Source organism: Anser cygnoides, chromosome 32 (assembly GCF_040182565.1).
Source record: "Anser cygnoides isolate HZ-2024a breed goose chromosome 32, Taihu_goose_T2T_genome, whole genome shotgun sequence".
Classification (NCBI taxonomy): Eukaryota; Metazoa; Chordata; class Aves; order Anseriformes; family Anatidae; genus Anser; species Anser cygnoides.
This window is the reverse complement of record NC_089904.1, coordinates 2,259,847-2,277,038: the sequence shown is the minus strand read 5'-3', so window position 1 is coordinate 2,277,038 and position 17,192 is coordinate 2,259,847. Positions and strand designations below refer to the sequence as shown.

At 61.6% G+C, this 17,192-nt stretch overlaps 2 protein-coding genes across 8 annotated transcripts in view; both read right to left on the bottom strand.

Annotated features, from left to right (window-relative positions):
• LOC106048874 (cyclic AMP-dependent transcription factor ATF-7) overlaps positions 1-10,935 on the bottom strand; it is a 65,380-nt gene extending 54,445 nt beyond the window's left edge. The window contains exons 1-2 of one of the 7 annotated variants that reach the window (XM_066985385.1): positions 10,795-10,868; positions 8,826-8,934 (exon numbers count right to left, since the gene is read on the bottom strand). The gene's annotated coding sequence lies outside the window, so the exon portion shown is untranslated. Of the gene's footprint in view, positions 1-3,052; positions 3,250-6,548; positions 6,658-7,563; positions 8,646-8,825; positions 9,038-10,794 lie in introns of those variants that run through there. The other 6 variants (XM_048054703.2, XM_066985383.1, XM_066985382.1 and 3 more) reach the window with 6 other exon arrangements.
• Positions 10,936-11,819: 884 nt separating this feature from the next.
• Positions 11,820-14,481, bottom strand: ATP5MC2 (ATP synthase membrane subunit c locus 2). Its single transcript, XM_066985386.1, has 5 exons — positions 14,132-14,481; positions 12,984-13,071; positions 12,590-12,655; positions 12,164-12,324; positions 11,820-12,068 (listed from the first exon to the last, which is right to left on the bottom strand). The coding sequence occupies exons 1-5, from the start codon at positions 14,464-14,466 to the stop codon at positions 11,954-11,956; spliced, it is 765 nt and encodes a 254-aa protein (XP_066841487.1). The 5' UTR covers positions 14,467-14,481; the 3' UTR covers positions 11,820-11,953.
• Positions 14,482-17,192: the final 2,711 nt, after the last annotated feature.

The window sequence follows — 17,192 nt, the reverse complement described above, 5'->3', positions numbered from 1 at the left end:
CTACAGAGGAATACACGAGATCGCAGGCGGGCTCAGCGCAGAATCCGTAATTGCCGCTGGGAGCTGGAACTGGAAGGGGGAAGGTTCACGGCAATCAAAAACCAAACTGCTTTTGGATAAGTACGAGGGAAAGAAAGTCGGAGCAAGACGGCCATTTCTGCTCCGCTATCCAAAAGAGAAGGAAGTGCAAGGCACTGCCCCAAGCTTTCAAAAATAGTAAGAGATTTCCCACTAAAATGCAAGGAAGGAAACATGTTGCTTTGAGACTGTTCCAGGAAAGGCTCTTTATTATTTGTCTAAGTGCAGTCATTAACAGCTCTCTGCCTCGAGTTTCCTGACCATCAGAATGAGTATTCGGGACGCTGGGCTAGGTTGGGATCAGCAGGGTCACAGAGGCAGCAGCACCCAGAAAACACACGGAGCGGGTCCGATCCTTCCCACTGCACTCGGCTGGGGTTCGGCGTTGGCATTCCCCACGCGACCCTGGATGAACGCCCGACACCGCTGGGATGATGCACAGCACCACAGTCCACCATAAGGTGCAATGAGGTGAAGAGGTCAAGCTCTTCCTTTAAAAAAGGGGGAAAAAAAAAGCAGCATTTCACTCTTAGATTTCCACGCTGCGGTGCCAGCCCTACGAGGGAGGCGGGTTAGGTGCCCAACCTGCCTTCAGGTCCTTTCCAAAGTCAGCTTGGCCCCTAATCTCTACTGGGGAGCGGCTGCTGACTCTCCAACTAAATTAGGCGCCTGCAGGGATTTTAGAAAACCAGCTCGTTCCACACCCTTGGGAGCCCAGATCTCCGTTTGTCTCTCTGTCACCTCCTGCTCTACACCCAGAGACGTTCCGAGAGCTTTTCGGTTTCGCAGGGAGGAGGCCCCCGGCAAGCTGAGTGCGAGCTTGCAGGCTGCTGCGAGCCCTCGGCTTTGACTTCAGAGTTATTCTGGGGTGCGAGGGAAGGAGTGAGAACGTCTGCTTTGTAACCAAGCAGCTACGAGCAAGCTCAAAACTGTCATCTGGGAAAGAACGCCAAGAGCCGATGCCGTAAGATCTGCTTCGGAGGCATAACACCCTGATACTTCCTAAGCCTGATAAAGCAAACCCAACTGTATAAACTGGAACGCTGGCAAGGAACTCGCAGGAGGTAAATCTCCAGCAGACACGCGGTATTTAACAAGTCATTAGGAGTTAAGCTACACGCAGGGTGAAAGCGAAGTCCAACCACGGCCCTTCTGACCGTGCCTTTCTGGGCGCTCAGCAGCGCTTGCAGAGGATCCCCTGCCCACGAGAGTATCTCCCAATAACAGGGAGGCTGTCGAGGTGGTAAGATCCAAGACGCGCTGCCTACATCCTCGGTTCTTGCCTGCAGGAGCCTTGCAACAGCCCTGGAGCCACACCGCTCCTGCAAGCATCGTTATCAGAAGCACGACCTTTCCTACCAGCCGTGAAGTTTGGCCCCAAACCACTTAAAGAGCAGCTATCAGCACAAGGAGGAATGAATTAACAGCCCGGCTGCAAACAAGGGTATTTCCACGTGCTTTTGGGAAGGGGTCAAACCTCACATGAAGCAAGAGCCACGAACCAGAGGCGTCCTCCTCCTGACACGCAGGCGATGGGACAGGGAGGCACTGGCAGCGTCCTGTCAGACCCAAAACAAACTCCAGCAAAAGGATTAACGCGGGCCCCAACCCAGCGCATCAGCCACAGGCGACCTAGCTGAGACTAGAAAAGCTTTTCCCCGCGGTTAGATCAACAAACCCCCTCGCTGGGAGCTCCAGCCGGCCACAACGCCTTTTTTTCCCAGCCCAGCTTCCACCAGTCCTCCCAACTTGTGCTGTTTAAAACCCTTATAAACAGCAACGAGTTCCCAGTTACCATAACAAGAAGCCTCCTTCGGTAACGTTGCCTCCACGTTGGGGTCTGGCAGGATAAAATAAAAGGAGCCTCGATGTCCAAGAGCCTCCTGGCGCTGGCCGGCCTCCAGATCAGATCTGGCCCGGCCTCTGCCTTGGGCACGAGGTGTCGGAGAAGCCTGCACATCCCCAGCAGCACTCGGGGAAGGACCACAGGGTTTTTTTCTAGAGCGGCCCTGAGCTGCTGAAAGGCACGACCAAGAACCAGAAGCTCGAATCCCCTCCGGGAGGACCTCCTGGTAACGCCAGGCTGGGGCACCCTGGGGTGCAGAGAGCTCCCGAGCGCTCCTCGGCGTGGGTTTTTTTGAGATGTGGCTTCACCTGGCGGCCAGCTCGCACCCTCCTGCTCCTCCTTTCGCGGGAAGATTCCTGCGGGATAAGCAGCTGCTCCTCCTCAGACACGCACCGTAGCTCACCCTGGCCAGGCGCTGCCAAAGCAGCCGCAGCTTGGCACAACTTGCTTTACCAGCAGCAAGGTTTCTCTAGTTAGGTGCCAAGCAACAAGATTTCCAACACGAAAAGGCACCTGGCCAAAGGGTCTAGAAGCCTTTGATGAACACAAGACAAAACCCAACGTAAAGCAGCAAGTCAGCAACTTCCCCAGGCAAGACGATGGAGAAAGACCATCTCTACCTCACAACCCAATTACTCATCCGCCAGAATTGCGCTTCCCCTTCCAGTTTCTGGAGAAAAGGAGGACTCTGCAGAACATCCCTCAGGTTCTTACGCTAAGACAAGAGGGAGACCAAGCTGCAAGAGCCCAGCAGCAAGCACAGCAGGACTGTCTGGCAGCACCCAGGCACTGCATTTGCTCAGCATCTAGCCAGCTCATCGGGCAGCCTCGCCACTGAGAAGCATCGAGGCGCGAGTTCCTCATCCCCTGGTTGCTCCGGGACCTCCTCCAGCACAGGAGGAGCTCCTCCAAGTCCCTACCAGAGGTACGTGTGTCCCAGGGAGCAAGGTGACAACCACCTGAGCGTGAACCCAGAGCGATGACAGGCGAGGGCACGCTCGTATCCGCAGCTAAGCCAACGTGACACGGCGCAAACCCTCCCCACAACCTCCAGCAACCAAAATTTCCCCCCCCCTTCACACAACCAAGGGAACCCTCGCGGCCTGCAGAGAGATGCTCTGAACTGACCACCAGGCAGGGAAGGGTTTTGGCATCGCCTCCAGCAGGCTCAGGTTCGTGGCACCATCACACAGGGGAAGCAGGAGCTCTAAAAAGCGCACGGGCAGCCTCGGGATCTCGGGTCGCCTCGTGCTCCTTCATTAGCGGCGATACATCTCCAGCTGCACACGTCTTCACAGCAGGGACAACATATTGCAAGAGATCTACTGCAGGAGAGAGAAATAATTCAAGTTTAAGAACGGGAGGAAAACCTCAGAGAGCCACTGTTTCTTACTGAGCGGGGATAATTACAAGAAAGCCATGACAAGCCTTGGAGAGCACGTTGTTTTATCGAGGAAATGCCTAAGTGACCTAGAAACTGAAGTCCCATTTCCTGAAATTATTTATCCGCTTAAGAGCCCGCGTTTCAACGAAAGTGAGAAAAAAAAGCTGTCGAAAATGGGACTTGAGAGCCCGAGTCAAACTTGAACAAATTCTCCCTGCGACTGTGTGCGAATGGTTTTAAAGAGATCGAAGTCAAGGCTGCGCAGAGCTGAGAACAGGAGAGCCTCTTATGTAAGCGACTACCTATGGATAAAACGCTTGCCCATGAATTAAAATAACCGGAATAGCATCCGAGGGATAGGGGAGAGAAAGGCACGAAGCACTTACGTGCGTGCGGGGTCATAAAGTAAAAATATTTTGTCCCACCTGTTATGATTTATACCGCACGCGGGCATTTTTATTTATTTAGCATTCAGAGGCACACACGTTTTACGGCGTCATTATTTGATACGTGAGCCCGAGAATCAGAGGGGAGCAAGAAATATTCCAAATGTAAGCCACGTCTAGGAACTTGGTACGTTACTGTGAGTTGTTTAGCCGGAGCTGCATTCTGCCCGAGGAGTGATGGCGTTTTGGTGGCGAACAAAGCAGTGATTTCCCATCCAGGGTTTACAGAACTCGAGAGGCGAAACCTCACGTGGATGAAGGATACAGAGCCCTAAATGCTGATGGTACAAACTGCCACGCCGTGCGTCCCAGGGAGCTTCCCAAAGACAGAGGGAAGGCAGCGGAGGGTGAAAAGATGACAAAACACCCAGGTGAAGAAGAGCGGGCGTCGGTGAAGGTTCCCCCCACCTCCACCAGCAGACACACGCGCTCAGAAAACGCTGCCAGCACGCTCAGGATTACCCAAAATCACGCCGCACCACGCTGGCCGTGCAACGGCGCCGTTGGAGCAGAGACCTGGAGGACGAGCCACGCTCGCTCTCCTACAAACCCCGGCCCGCTGCACGGGAGCACCCTGCCATACGCAGGCTCCCAAACCCCCTCCGCGTGCACAGGGCCTTCCTCAGCCCCGTTTTCACAGAATAAATCCGCACTGTGTCGCGGGACGCTCAGTCAAGCCCCTGCTTCCTCATTTTAGGGACCCGCGGGCCGAATCCCGCAGACCTGGCGCCCGGCTGCCGTCACCTTCGGGTCTCGTCCCCCTCTGCTCCCCGGCCGCTTCTGTTTTACCACCGCTGAAAACCCAAAGGAGCAGGGAAAGAACGGCCGAGCCGACCCGCAGATCCCACTGCAACAACAGCGTAAGGTGCGGGAAAACTTTACCTGTCGTTAACAAGCAGATTAATCGGCAACGCGACCGCAATCTCCTTCCACTCAGCAGCAGCCCAACCTCGCTTTCAAAGCTTGTAAAGGATTTCCAACACCTTTGGCCGGGGCCACGATCAGTGGCACCGCTGGAAACTAGTCTATTTTAAAAGCTGCCGATTTGAAATAATTGCAAGCATCATCTGCTCGGCGATCGGAGCGTTTGTTCCCCGCGTTTCAGCAGACTCAGCACCAGCAGAAGTATTTGGCAGAAAAACCGAGAGCCACGCTCTGCTCTCTGTCAGGTTTACTCACTCTGGAAACGGTTAAAGGGTGTAAGAGAGCCCAGTCTGGTTACCCAGGTATAAATACACTCCGCTGGGTATTGCTTATTCCCTAGCACTGCCAAGTCCACCTCCAGCCAAGTCCTTAATGCACTGAAGTTTATGAAAGACTATTTCTTTTTTTTTTAAATATTATTTTTAATAGTAACAACGGTATTCAGAGCAAGGTCTCTGCCAGCCAGGGCTGAAAAGGTCTCCAAGAAGCAAAAGAAAAAAGGAGGAAAAAAAATAAAAAGCGAGCTGCGTAAGAGCTCTGCCGGCAGCAGCACTGCAAGTGTGGCCGCGCGTCCCCAAAAGGCAGGGAAGCGGTGAACCCTGCAGCTTCGCCTGAACAAAAACATGAGCATTTCATACCAAAGGAGCTGGAGCGTCCCTTTTTCGGGAGAAAGGGGGAAAAACGCCTTCGGACAGCTTCTCCTTTAGGGTTTGCTCGGTCGCATCACAAAGAGAGCTCAGACGCCAGCCCCGCGGAGCGTGCACAGAGAAATCCCTGCGGTGGGCGTTCAGAGGGATTTCTCAGCCCGCAGGCGGCAGCTCGGCTTTGTCTGCTCACCACCCAGCTCGCCACGGCCAGCACCGCTGAGTTTTTCTGGCCCACGAGGCCGGGAAGCTGCGCGGCATCCGGGCTGCGGCAGGCTGGCCGCAGGCTGGATCGCCGTGGCAAAAAAGTTCAACACGCGGCTGCTGGCGCCCTGGAGCTCAGCCCTGCGCTCGTCCCCTGCTCGCGTTTGGGTTCAGAAGAGCAAAGAGGGGGCAGGAAAATCCCCCCCCGGCCGGCTCGGCCTCTCACCACCACCCCGGCCAAGCGTGCAGAGGGCTCAGAGGGAAGAGGAGCAACCCCAAAAGCTCGTCCCACCACGCCATCAGCCCGCGTTGAAACCCGGCGCGGCCCTGGGGAAACCACACCGCCTCGGAGCTGTTCGAGGCACCGAATTCATCACGTTTCGAAAACAAACGTCGAACGTTGGCGTGCCTTAAAAAGCAGCACGTGCTACGAAAAGGCCGCGGCCCGGTGGGTTTTTGTGTTAGAAGAAACCCGCCGGGGTTCCTTTTGTGCCGAGGAGGCGCAAAGCGAGCAAGGAACCTCTTCGGAGGATGAGGCTGAACTTCAGAGACCCAGTAACACCTGAGTCCTAAACCACCTGAAGCAAAACGCGCGGCAAGTATCAGCCCCGAAGAGGGAGAACGGGGACCAGAGGAACGTCAGAGCTCGGGGACACCGCCCCGTGGGGACACCGGCACCTGGAGACGCAGCCAGGACACCACAGCCCCGTCCCGCAGCTCGCTCAGACCCACGCAGCACCATCTCCTCCAGCCCCAGCGGCTCCCGGGGCTGTGAAAGTAAACCCGAGCCTCTTAGGGCTGGGCAAAGCCACGAAGAGAAGCGGAGGAGAGGGACGAAGAGACGGCGACTCGCTGCAGGCTTCCAACGGGACACGACGGGGGGGGGATTTGTCGGGCGGACAAAGAGACGTGAGAAATCTCCCGGTGCGAGGCGTGAGCGTCGTGATGAGCGCTGTACTCGAAAGGAAGAGAGGCTACAAACGTGCTTTTGTTTCCTTCCCTACGTGCAGCTTCCTACACACCTCCTCGCCACAGAGCTGCCGCTTGCTGGCTCCCTAGGGGAACCCAGTCCCCGTTCACATCTCTGCTCAGCCTCCGCTCCTCAGCTTTCGCCCATTGTGTTACGAGTTCCTTGAAGCCAAAAACAAGAAACGGGATTATTTTAACACAGGGAGGGGAAAAAAAAAAAAAGAAAAAGAAAGAAGTTACAGGAAGCAACAGGTCCCTGATCCTGCAGGTTTGTTACAAAAAGAGCATTTTCTACCAGCGCTGGAAAGCCCTCGCGAAGCGCGAGCGTTGTGTTCGGGTGCTGAACACTTGGAGGAGGAGCAGCTTGGAAAATCTGGCCTCGTTTCTAGGTGTGAGAACGTCAAAAAAAAAAATAAATAAACGAGAAGAGGCCCAAGAAAGTCAGAAGGATAAATAAAACCAACCGGAATGCAATAAAGCATCACATGTGATGCAGCAGCAAACGAATCCAAGCCAAAATCCAACCCAGAGATCCTCCGCTAACGCACGCTGCAGAAACCACCGCGCACGGCGAGGCCTGCCAGGAGCCCAGCACGTTTCACTTCAGCCGTTTCAAAAGCGTTTTCACCACGAAGAGGCAGCAACAGGCGCTGGGCTGGGATGGTCCCAGTTGGCCCGCCTGCTGCTGCACGCCCTGGAAGAGCTCCAGCTGCTCCCGGCCACCTCGTCGCGTGGCGCTGGGGGACCTCACCGGCTCAAGGAGGCTGGAAGAGGGACTCGCTTCCACCCCCACAACGTCCAGCTGCTCTCAGAGCTACCCATCTTTTAAAAAACAGGCCAAGGAAACCTCCTGCCCGCCCCACGCCACAGCCACAAGCCCTCTTCCAGCCGTCCTGAGATCGTTCTCCTCTGCCAGCCGGCGTCCCAGGGGTTTCGGAAGAGGCGCGAGCGAAGACGTTAACGAGAAGTTGAGGTTCCTGGAGCCCTTTTATTTCTGCCAGCTCCTACACTGCACGTCTACGCCATCACCACCGCTGCAGGAGCCGTGCCACGCGCTTCTGAGCTCACCTGGACCGCAAACTGCCCCTGCTTAAGGACAGCAACAGCGCCTGCAACGCACCAGGACGGGCTGAGCGACCAACAGCGGGACCCAGCGGGAAGTTTGCTTTCACCTGACAGCTCCATAAATCACGCAGGGGGGAGAAAAAAATAAAAAATTCAGAGCACTGCACGCGTACGGTGGGAAACGCCGGGGAAGACTGGAAGGTTAGGGACCTTGAGGAAGTAGAAACGCGAGCAAGATGCAGCGTAGATGTCAGAAATACCCTTCAGCAAGGGAAAGTTAGGTTAGAATAAAAGCCAAAAAGCAAGCGGAAGGTTTAACTTGTTCCCAAAGTCGGCGGAAAGCTTCTCCTCCTTCATCCTCCGAGGAGAGGGAGCGTGTGGAGGCAGCGCCCCGAGCCCCTGGTACAAACCGCCGAGCTCTTCAGTAGCAGGACATTGGCAAACTGGAAGGCATTCAGGAAAACAGAGTTCAGCAGCTGGAGGGATTGATTTACGCAGAAAGATTAAAATAACTGGGCGTGGAGTCGGGCTGAGTGGTAAGTAAGGTGGACGGGATCATTTTTTATGGTTAGCTGACAGGCAAGTGCCAAGAGGCAGAGGAAGCGCTCAGCGTGCCGCAATTAGGCATACCCCGAGGACTGGCACACAATTAAGGAAATTCACGGCTGCGTTATAAAAGTTCTCAAAGCGGTGAGATCCGTCGGGTCCCAAAACAGCCTCCCCTGTCCCAATTTCCAGCCCAGGGCCAGGAGCAGGGGTAAGAAGGCTCCGCTCGGACAAAGAGCGCGCGGCCGCGGGTAATCGGCACCAACCTCGCGCCTCCACCGCTTTTTGGTTCGTTTGTTTGCGGCACCGAAGGCAAACGAGCACTCCAGCCCGCAAAGCCATTAGGCTTGGCACCGCTAATTGCCCCGCTCGCGTCACAGAAGGCGAACACCTTAACGAAGCGAGGAGCGGGGCTGTTTTAACCCTCCTCGCCTCCCAGAACCCGCCTGCTGAATCCACCTCCCACAAACTTCTCCTCCACGCGTAACGAGCGGAGTTATTCTCAGCCTCCCCCGAGAAAAACCCAACCTAAAAAAAAAAAAAAACAAAAAAAAACCCACAACCCTTCGGCAAAGCCCGTGCTTCGGAGCTGCCGCCGGATCGCCGGATTCCCCTCCAGGAACGCCCACGTCCCACCGACAACTATTTTTGAAGCAGATCGCAAAGAACCAGGCGATCCCCTCAGCGCCTCGACGCCGCTGGCCGAAGAACGTCCCTACCGTAGCGGGGTTGGAGGGGGGGGGGCCAAAATAAACCGGGCGCCGCCGAACCGCTCGGAACACTTTTTTCTGCTGTGCTCCGCGCGCTGGAGACGTCCCTCGAAGGGGCCTGAGCAGGGAAAGGAGCGATAAGTTCCCCAGGAAAGATAACGGCGGGGACCAGGCGGCGCGGGAGGAGCTGTGCAGGGCGAGGAGGTTTCGGTGCCCCAAAACGTTTCACCCCGCACCTGAACGAGCCGAGCTCTTTCTTTTTTTCCCCCCCCCGCCCCGTTAAAGCGGGGGGAACCCGCACCACCGATTTTGGGATCGGGAACCAGCTCGGAGCCGTGCTCGCAAAGCCAAGAGGGACCCGGTGAGCGAAGGCTCGCCCCTTCCACACCCTCCGAAAACTTCGAGCTCCCCAAGAAACCCCCCCAGGGAGAGCCCAGCGCCGGGCCAGGCCTGGCCTTTCTCATTTCTGCTGCTCGCACATCTTCCTCTGTGCCCTGGGGCTCCCCGAGCCCCCCCGGAGGGTTTGGGGTGGGCCGAGGGCCCCCAGCACCCCGCAGCCGTACCCCTACACCCCGCTCCTCAGGTCACCCCCACCCAGCAGCGCCCACGGCCTTCGGACACCCCCAGACCCAGCCCAGCGGCCCCCAGGGAGCCCCAAATCGAGCCCAGGCCTCCCCGCTCGGTGCCTTCACCCCCAAGGATGGGGGCGCAGGGCAGGGGTCCCCCAGCGCCTGGGGGGGGGGGGCCCACAGGACCCCTCCCTTGACTCCACTGACCTTTGGGGGTCCCCACGTCCCAGAGCCTGAGGGTGCCCACACCCAAAGACCCCCCCTCAAACTCCCCAACCCCCCTATACCCGAATTCCCTTAAAACTCCCCAAAACCTCTGCGGGGCCCTACCTGCACCGCCAGACGCCCTCCCCTCAAAGCACCCCCAGATCCACATACAGAGAGCCCCCCCCCCTCCTGAACACCCCCAACCCCTCACCTCCCAACCTTTAGCAACCCCTGAGGCCCCCGCCCCCAACCCCTGAGCCCCCTCCCCCCAACCCCTGAGCCCCCTCCCTATTCCAAGGACACCCCACAAGGCCTTTCCCCCACCCCCAAGCCCCCCAGCACCCCTAACCCCTCCCCAAACCCCCTGACACCCCCCTTTAGCTCTCACTTTCCCCATCCAAGCCCCCCCCAGTCCCCCAAATTTTCCCAGGACGCCCCCCAGGGCCTCCTCTCCTCCTGGCAGCCCCCCCTAAAGCCCCCCGTACCCCATAACCCCCCAAACCCCCTAAATACCCCCCTTAGCTCTTAGTTTCCCCATCCCAGGTCCCCCCCAAGCCCCTAAATTCTTGGGACTCCCCCGGGGCCTCCTCCTGGCAGCCCCCCCGCACCCCCACAGCCCCCCCGCACCCCCCAGTCAGCCCCCCCGTACCCCTAAATCCCCCCCATACCCCTCAAGCCCCCCCCTTTACCTCTCAGTTTCCCCCATCCCAGCCCCCCCCCCGTCCCCCAAATTCCCAGGACGCTCCCCAAGGCCCCCTCCCCCCCCCCAGATCCCCCCCGTACCCCAAATCCCCCCCCCCCCCCCCCCCCCCGGGGCCTCCCCCCTTCAGGCACCGCCCGGGCCCCTCGCAGCCCCTCCCCTCAGCCCCGCCCCTAAGGGGCGGGACCCACCCCTTCCCCGCCCCGCCCTCTCCCCGCCGCCATTGGCCGCGCCGCCCGCCGCTCCGAGCCGAGCGGCGAGCCGATTGGCCGGCGGGCCCCGCCACTCAGCGGAGAGGCGGGAGGAAGGAGGACGACGGGGGGGGGGGAGGGGGAGCGGCTGCCTGAGGAGAACTCGGGGAGAGTTGGGGGGGGGGGGGGGGAGGGGCCGGCGGGCAGTGCCCCCCCCCCCCCCGCCCTTCCCGGTCCCCCCCCCGCCCCTCCCGCCGGCTACCGTCCGCTCCCGGGGCCGCCCCCGCCGGGCCCGGACCCCCGCCGGTTACCTCCGGGAGGGCCGCGCCGCCGCTCGCCGCCTCCGGGGCCTTGCGCTGGCTGCGGACGCGCTGGGCCCCCCCCGGCCCCTCCCCTCCCCTCCTCCGCCCCCTCCCCTCCCTCCTCCTCCTCCTCCCCCCCCGCCCCTCCCCGAGCTCTCGCGAGATCCCGCCGCGAGGCGCCTCCGCCGCCGAGGGGGCCAATCAGGGGGCGGCGGGGGCGGGGCGACAGGGGGGAGGAGCCTGTGGAGGTGGGCGGGGCTTCGGGCCACGCCCCCTTTCTCCTCGGGAGAGGGGCCCCGCCCGCTGGGGGGACGGCGGCAACGGGGGTGTCGCGACAGGAGGGGGGTGTCGTGACACGGAGGCCGTCGCGACATGGAAAGCGACGTGACATGGGGGATGTCACGATACGGAGGCCGCTGTGAAACAGACTGTCGCGACATGGGGGCTGTCGCGACACGGGACATCACAACACGGAGGCTGTCACGACGTGGAGACCCTTGTGACATGGAGGCTGTCGTGACATGGAGGCTGTCACGACATGGGGGACATCGCAACACAGAGACCCTCGTGGCACGGAGGCTGTTGGGACACGGGAGCCATCTGGAGGCTGTCGGGACATGAGGGATGTCGTGACATGGAGGCCGTTGCGATACGGGGGCCATCGTGACACGGAGGCCATTGCACCACGGGGGACATCGTGACACAGGGGACATCAAGAGATGGAGACCATCATGGCACAGAGGCTGTCGCGACATGGCGGACATCACGACACGAGGGACGTCACGACAGGGAGACCATCGTGCCACAGAGGCCATCGCGCCACAGAGGCCAACGTGCCACAGAGGCCATCGCAACACGGAGGCTGTCACGACACGGGGGACGTCGTGACATGGAGGACGTCACGACACGGAGACCGTTGCGATGCGGGGGATATCGCGACGCGGGGGACGTCACCACAGAGCCCCCAGCCACGTACGCTGGGTGTACTGGGTGCACGAGGCGCGGGGCCGCCGAGGAGGCACGCGGACACCGGCCCCGTTATCCAACCGTCTTTATTCCCGGGGTATAAAGGGGGCACCCCCTGCCCCCCCCCCACCCAGCGGCCATCCCCGGCTGGGGACAGCGCTGCCACCGTCCCCGCCGTCGTCCCTGTCGCCGCCGCCGCCCGTCACATGGCGAAGAGGATGAGGAAGGCCACCATGAGGCAGAAGAGCCCCATGGCCTCGGAGAGGGCGAAGCCCAGGATGGCGTAAGAGAAGAGCTGCTGCTTCAGGGATGGGTTCCTGCGGGGGGGGGGGGGACAGGGGCCACGCTCAGCGCCCCCCCCGGCCCCCAAAATCCCCCAAAGTCCCCCCAAAAAAGCTGTCCCCTTCCTGACCTGGCGTAGCCGATGATGAGGCTGCCGAAGACGGTGCCGATGCCGGCCCCGGAGCCGGCCACCCCCACGGTGGCGGCGCCGGCCCCGATGAACTTGGCGGCGGTGTCGATGTCGCGGCGGGCGGCGGTCGTGGCCACGGCCCTACAGGGGCTCGGCCGCGCCTGGGGGGGGCGGCACGGAGTGGGGGGGGGGACACACAGGGACACACGGTGGGGGGGGGCACAGGGACACACGGTGGGGGGGACACAGCCTCGTCCCACCCCCTCGTGCCTCAGTTTCCACCCCCCCCAAGCTCCTCGCAGCCTTGCGGGGGGGTTTATGGGGCTGAGCCCCTTCCACGTGCCCGTTTTTGGGGTCAGCGTGGCCCCCCCCCCCCCCCCCCCCAATTCCGGTGCCCCCCCCCCGCCCTCCCCCTCACCCCGTTACCTCCTCGGGGGCGCTCAGCAGCGAGGCGGAGAGGGGCTGGCACAGCACCCGCGGGACCCTCCTCACCTGCGGGGCATGGCCAGCGTCACATTCTGGGGGAGGGGGGGGACACATACACACACGCAGCCCCCCCAGGGACAGCCCCCCCGTGCCCCCCCCCCCCAAAAACCCATTCAGCCCCCTCCAGCTGCGCCCTCCCCACCTCCCGTCGCCTTCGGGGTGGCCCTAAAACGGCAAAAAGCCGTCCCCAAATGTCCTCCCCCCACCCCCACAGAGCCCCCCCAGCCCCCCAGAGCCCCCCCACCCTCCCAGAGCCCCCCCACCCCCCCAGAGTCCCCCCCCACCCCCCCAAAGCCCCCCCCACCCCCCCAGAACCCCCCCCGACCCCACTCACCAGCGCGGGCGCGGCGACCACCTTGGCGCAGAACATGGCGGGGGCCGTGGGGGGGGGGCCGTGGCCTCCAGAGCACTGGGGGGGGGTCCTGGGGGGGGGGGGGACAGCGGGGGACAAGGTGGGACACAGAGGGGGGCTGGGACACGCGGCTGGCACCCGGGGGGCAGGGCCGGGGGGGGTCACGGGGGGCCAAGGGGGGATGGGGAGGGGTCAGGGGGAGTGGGGGGGGCAGAAGGGGACGGGGGGGACAGGAGGGGACAGGGGGGTGGGGGGGGATCGAGGGGGCAGGGGGGCCACGACCTGGGCCTGGAAAGGGGCATGGGGGGGGGCAGCATGGGGTAGGAGGGGGTGAAACCCCAAGGGGGGGTCCCAAAGTGCAGCGTGAAGGGGGGGTCACCGCCAAAAGGTAGTGGGGGGGGTCACCCCAAAATGCAGCACGAGGGGGGGGGGTCACCCCAAAATGCAACATGAGGGGGGGGGTCACCCCAAAATGTAGTGTGGGGGGTCACCCCAAAATGCAGCATGAGGGGGGGGCCACCCCAAAATGTAGTGGGGGGGTCACCCCAAAATGCAGTGGGGGGGGGGCACCCTAAATGCAGTGAGAATGGGGGGGGGGGTCACCCCAAAACGCAGGGGCTAACCCCAAATGCAGTTTGAGGCTGCCCCAAAATGCAAAGTAAGGGGGTGGGCACCCCAAAATGCAGTGTGAGGGGAAGGACACCCTAGAACGAAGGGGGGGTCACCCTAAAATGCGGTGACAATGGGGGCCACCTCAAAATGCAGTTTGAGTGGGAGAATACCCTAAAATGCAGGGATTCACCCCAAAATGCAGTGTGAGGGGCCGGTCTCACCCTATAACGACAGGGGGGCACCCCAAAACGCAGTGCGAAGGGAAGGTGACCCTAAATTGCCGGGATTCACCCCAAAACCCAGCGGGAGGGGGAGGTGACCCCAAATCCCAGAGATTCACCCCAAAACGCGCTGTGAGGGGGAGGTGACCCCCAAACCGCAGGGGTTCGCCCCCAAACTCCCCCCAAACCTCTCCGGGAGCCCCCCCCAGCCCCGTGAGGGCCCTCCCCCGCCCCTCCCCCCCTGCCCCCCCCCCTCCCGGTGCCCCCCCCCCGTTCCGCCCCCCCAGGCCCCCTCACCTGGCGCACCGGCGGCGGGCAGGTCGCGGGGGCGCCGACTGCGCAGGCGCGGCCGGAAGCGCGGCCCGGAAGTACCATAGAGAGGGAGGCGGTGCCGCGCCATAGAGCGCCCCCCCCTCCAGACACGGCGCCACAGCGCCACCTGCGGGCGGGGAGGAGGCGGCGGCTGAGCGGGGGGCGCGGGGGGCGTGGCCAAAAGGGGGTGTGGTCAAATCGGGGGCGTGGTCAAGAGGGGAGGGGCGGGGCGTGCTTGGCGCCCCCTGGCGGCCAAGGGCAGGAAGCGCGCCGGGAGGGGGCGTGCAGGGGGGAGGGGGCGCGCAGGGGGGTGTGCACATTTGCACGCGTGTTTGCACGCGTGTGTGTGTATTTGCACATATTTGCATGCGTGTGCACACGTGTGCATGTGGGGGAGGGGTGTGCGCATGCGTGTGCAAATGCATGCACGTGTGTGTGTGTGCAAATGTTTTGCATGCACATGCACACGTGTACGTGTGTGCACATGGGTTTGCGTGTGCGTGCAAGCTTTTATGCGCGTGTATTTGCATGTGTGCAGATGTTTGCACGTGTGTGTGTTTGCATGGGTGTGCACATTTTCATGTACACATACCTGTGTACATATTTGCACATATTTGCTTGTATGTGTGCGTATGTTTGCATGTGTGTGTTTGCACATGTGTGCATGTGTTTGCATGTGTGTACCTGTATGCAAGTATGTTTACATGTACATACAGCTGTGTATGTATTTGCACGTGTGTGCATGTGTTTGCACGTGTGTACTTGTGTGCTCACATGCTTGCATGCGCATGTACGTGTGTACATATTTGCATGCATGTGCACATGTGTGTTCATGGGTTTGCATGTGTGTGCATGTGTTTGCAAGCATGTATCCATGTTTGCACATGCATGCACATGTGTACATGCATATATTTAAATTTACGTGTGCATGTGTGCATGCGTGCACGTTTTCATGCATGTGTTTGCACATGTGCCCACGTGTGTGCACACAAAGCAGAGGGCTGCATCGCTGCGGGTCCTTCAGAGCGTGTGGTTGCACACGCGTGTGCACGGGGCTGTGTGCGGGGGGCCGGGGCTGTGTCACCCCAGGGGCCGGGGGGGCGGTGTCCCCGCAGGCTGGGCCCCCCCGGGGGTGCTGGGGGGGGGGGGGGGGGCGGCTCCCCCCGATGCTGAGCGGGGCCGCCCGGGGCTGTCGGGGGGATTTATGGGCAGCCCTAATGCGGGAAGCCGTAAAGCCCGAGCGCGCCGCTATTAATTAAATCATTGTTATAATTAACTTTCATTAAAGGAAAATCAATAGCGAGGAGCCGGGCTGGAAGGAGCCCATCCATCCATCCATCCCCCCCGTCACCGGGCAAGCAGCAGCCCCCAACCACCCCAATTCCCCCAGTTTTTCCCCCAAACCCCCATTTTTCCTCCCACCCTTTTCCTCCCCATTCTTTTTAAAATTTTCCCCCGCGTTTTGTTTTTTTTTTTTCCCCTTTATTCCCTGATTTAAACCCCGGCTCCGTTTGCTGCCGCTGACCTTAACAGCTTAAATTAAAGCTCAATGTTCTGTGCTTCCCCCCCCCCCGGGGGGGGACCGGGCCCCCCCCCCAGCCACCGCTTTAATGTCCCCGGAATGGCTTTGACCTTGCGATTAACGGCGGGCTCGGCGCAGCCACCGCAGTGTGACAGCGGCCCCCCCCCGAACCCCATTTTGGGGCGGTTTTGGGGAAAAGGGGGCGCGACGGGGGAGGTGGGGGTGGGTGGGGAAACTGAGGCAGCTTTGCAAAATCGGGGGGAGGGTTTGGGGGGGTGCTCAGGTGTGTGCCCCCCCCCCCCAAGGTCCCTGGCCCTGTCCCAGCTGTGGCGCAGTCGCAGCCGCTGCTGCATCCTAATGAGGCACCGGGGTGGGGACGGGGACACGGGGACACGCTGTGTGTCCCCCCCCAAGCCCCTGCACCCCGATGGGCGGACGGACAGACGGACACGTGCGGGGGGGGGGGGGGGGGCTGGAGGGGGTCGCAGCCTGCAGGGCTGGGGATGGACAGACGGACGGACGGCGCGGGGGGGGAGGGTGGGCAGGGGGGTGCAGGGACATGGGGACAGAGGGACACGGGGATGGGGGGACACGGGGATGGGGGGACACGGGGATGGGGGGACACGGGGACAGACAGACGGACGGACAGTTGCAGAGGGTGGGGGACGCAGCGAGGCTCTGCTGCAGCTGGACCCCGGGGGTGGGGGGTGGGTGGGGGGGGCCTGGCCACATCTGGGCACAGCTGGATCCCGGGCATCGATGGCACCGGCGTGCACAGCTGGATCCCAGAGATCACCGCCACATCTGGGCACAGCTGGATCCCGGGCATCGATGGCACCGGCGTGCACAGCTGGATCCCGGAGATCACCGCCACATCTGGGCACAGCTGGATCCCGGGGATCGACGGCACCGGCGTGCACAGCTGGATCCCGGAGATCACCGCCACATCTGGGCACAGCTGGATCTGGGGATCGCTGCCAAAGCTGTGCACAGCTGGATCCCGGGGATCGATGTCACATCTGGGCACAGCTGGATCCCGGGGATCGTTGTCACATCTGGGCACAGCTGGAGCCCAGGGATCGATGTCACATCTGGGCACAGCTGGATCCCAGGGATCGATGTCACGTCAGGGCACAGCTGGATCCCAGTGATCGCAGTCACATCTGGGCACAGCTGGATCCCTGGGCACAGCTGGATCCCGTGGACCGGTGGCACCAGCATGCACAGCTGGATCCCAGGGATCGCTGCCACATCTGGGCACAGCTGGACCCCGGGGATCGCTGCCACATCTGGGCACAGCTGGATCCCAGTGCCGGGGCACTGGGGGGGGGGGGCGGGGGGGGCGGCTGTGGTTTTGCCACGGGAGGGTAGAGGGCAGTGGCGGTCCAGCGATGCCGACACCGGACCCAGTTCTGGACAGGGGGGTGACACTTGGGCAGGGGGGGTGACACCAGGCAGGGGGTGACACCAGGCAGCGGGTGACCCCCCCCCCTAGAGCCCCACATCTCCAAGCACAGCAGCACC

Excerpts from the sequence above, each read along its gene's own strand:
- ATP5MC2 (XM_066985386.1), bottom strand. The coding sequence starts at position 14,466 with ATGTGCACACCCCCCTGCGCGCCCCCTCCCCCCTGCACGCCCCCTCCC. Across the intron at positions 12,656-12,983 it reads TGGTCGCCGCGCCCGCGCTG|GTGAGGAGGGTCCCGCGGGT; the intron begins GTGAGTGGGGTC and ends CATGCCCCGCAG. Across the intron at positions 12,325-12,589 it reads TGCTGAGCGCCCCCGAGGAG|GCGCGGCCGAGCCCCTGTAG; the intron begins GTAACGGGGTGA and ends CGCCCCCCCCAG.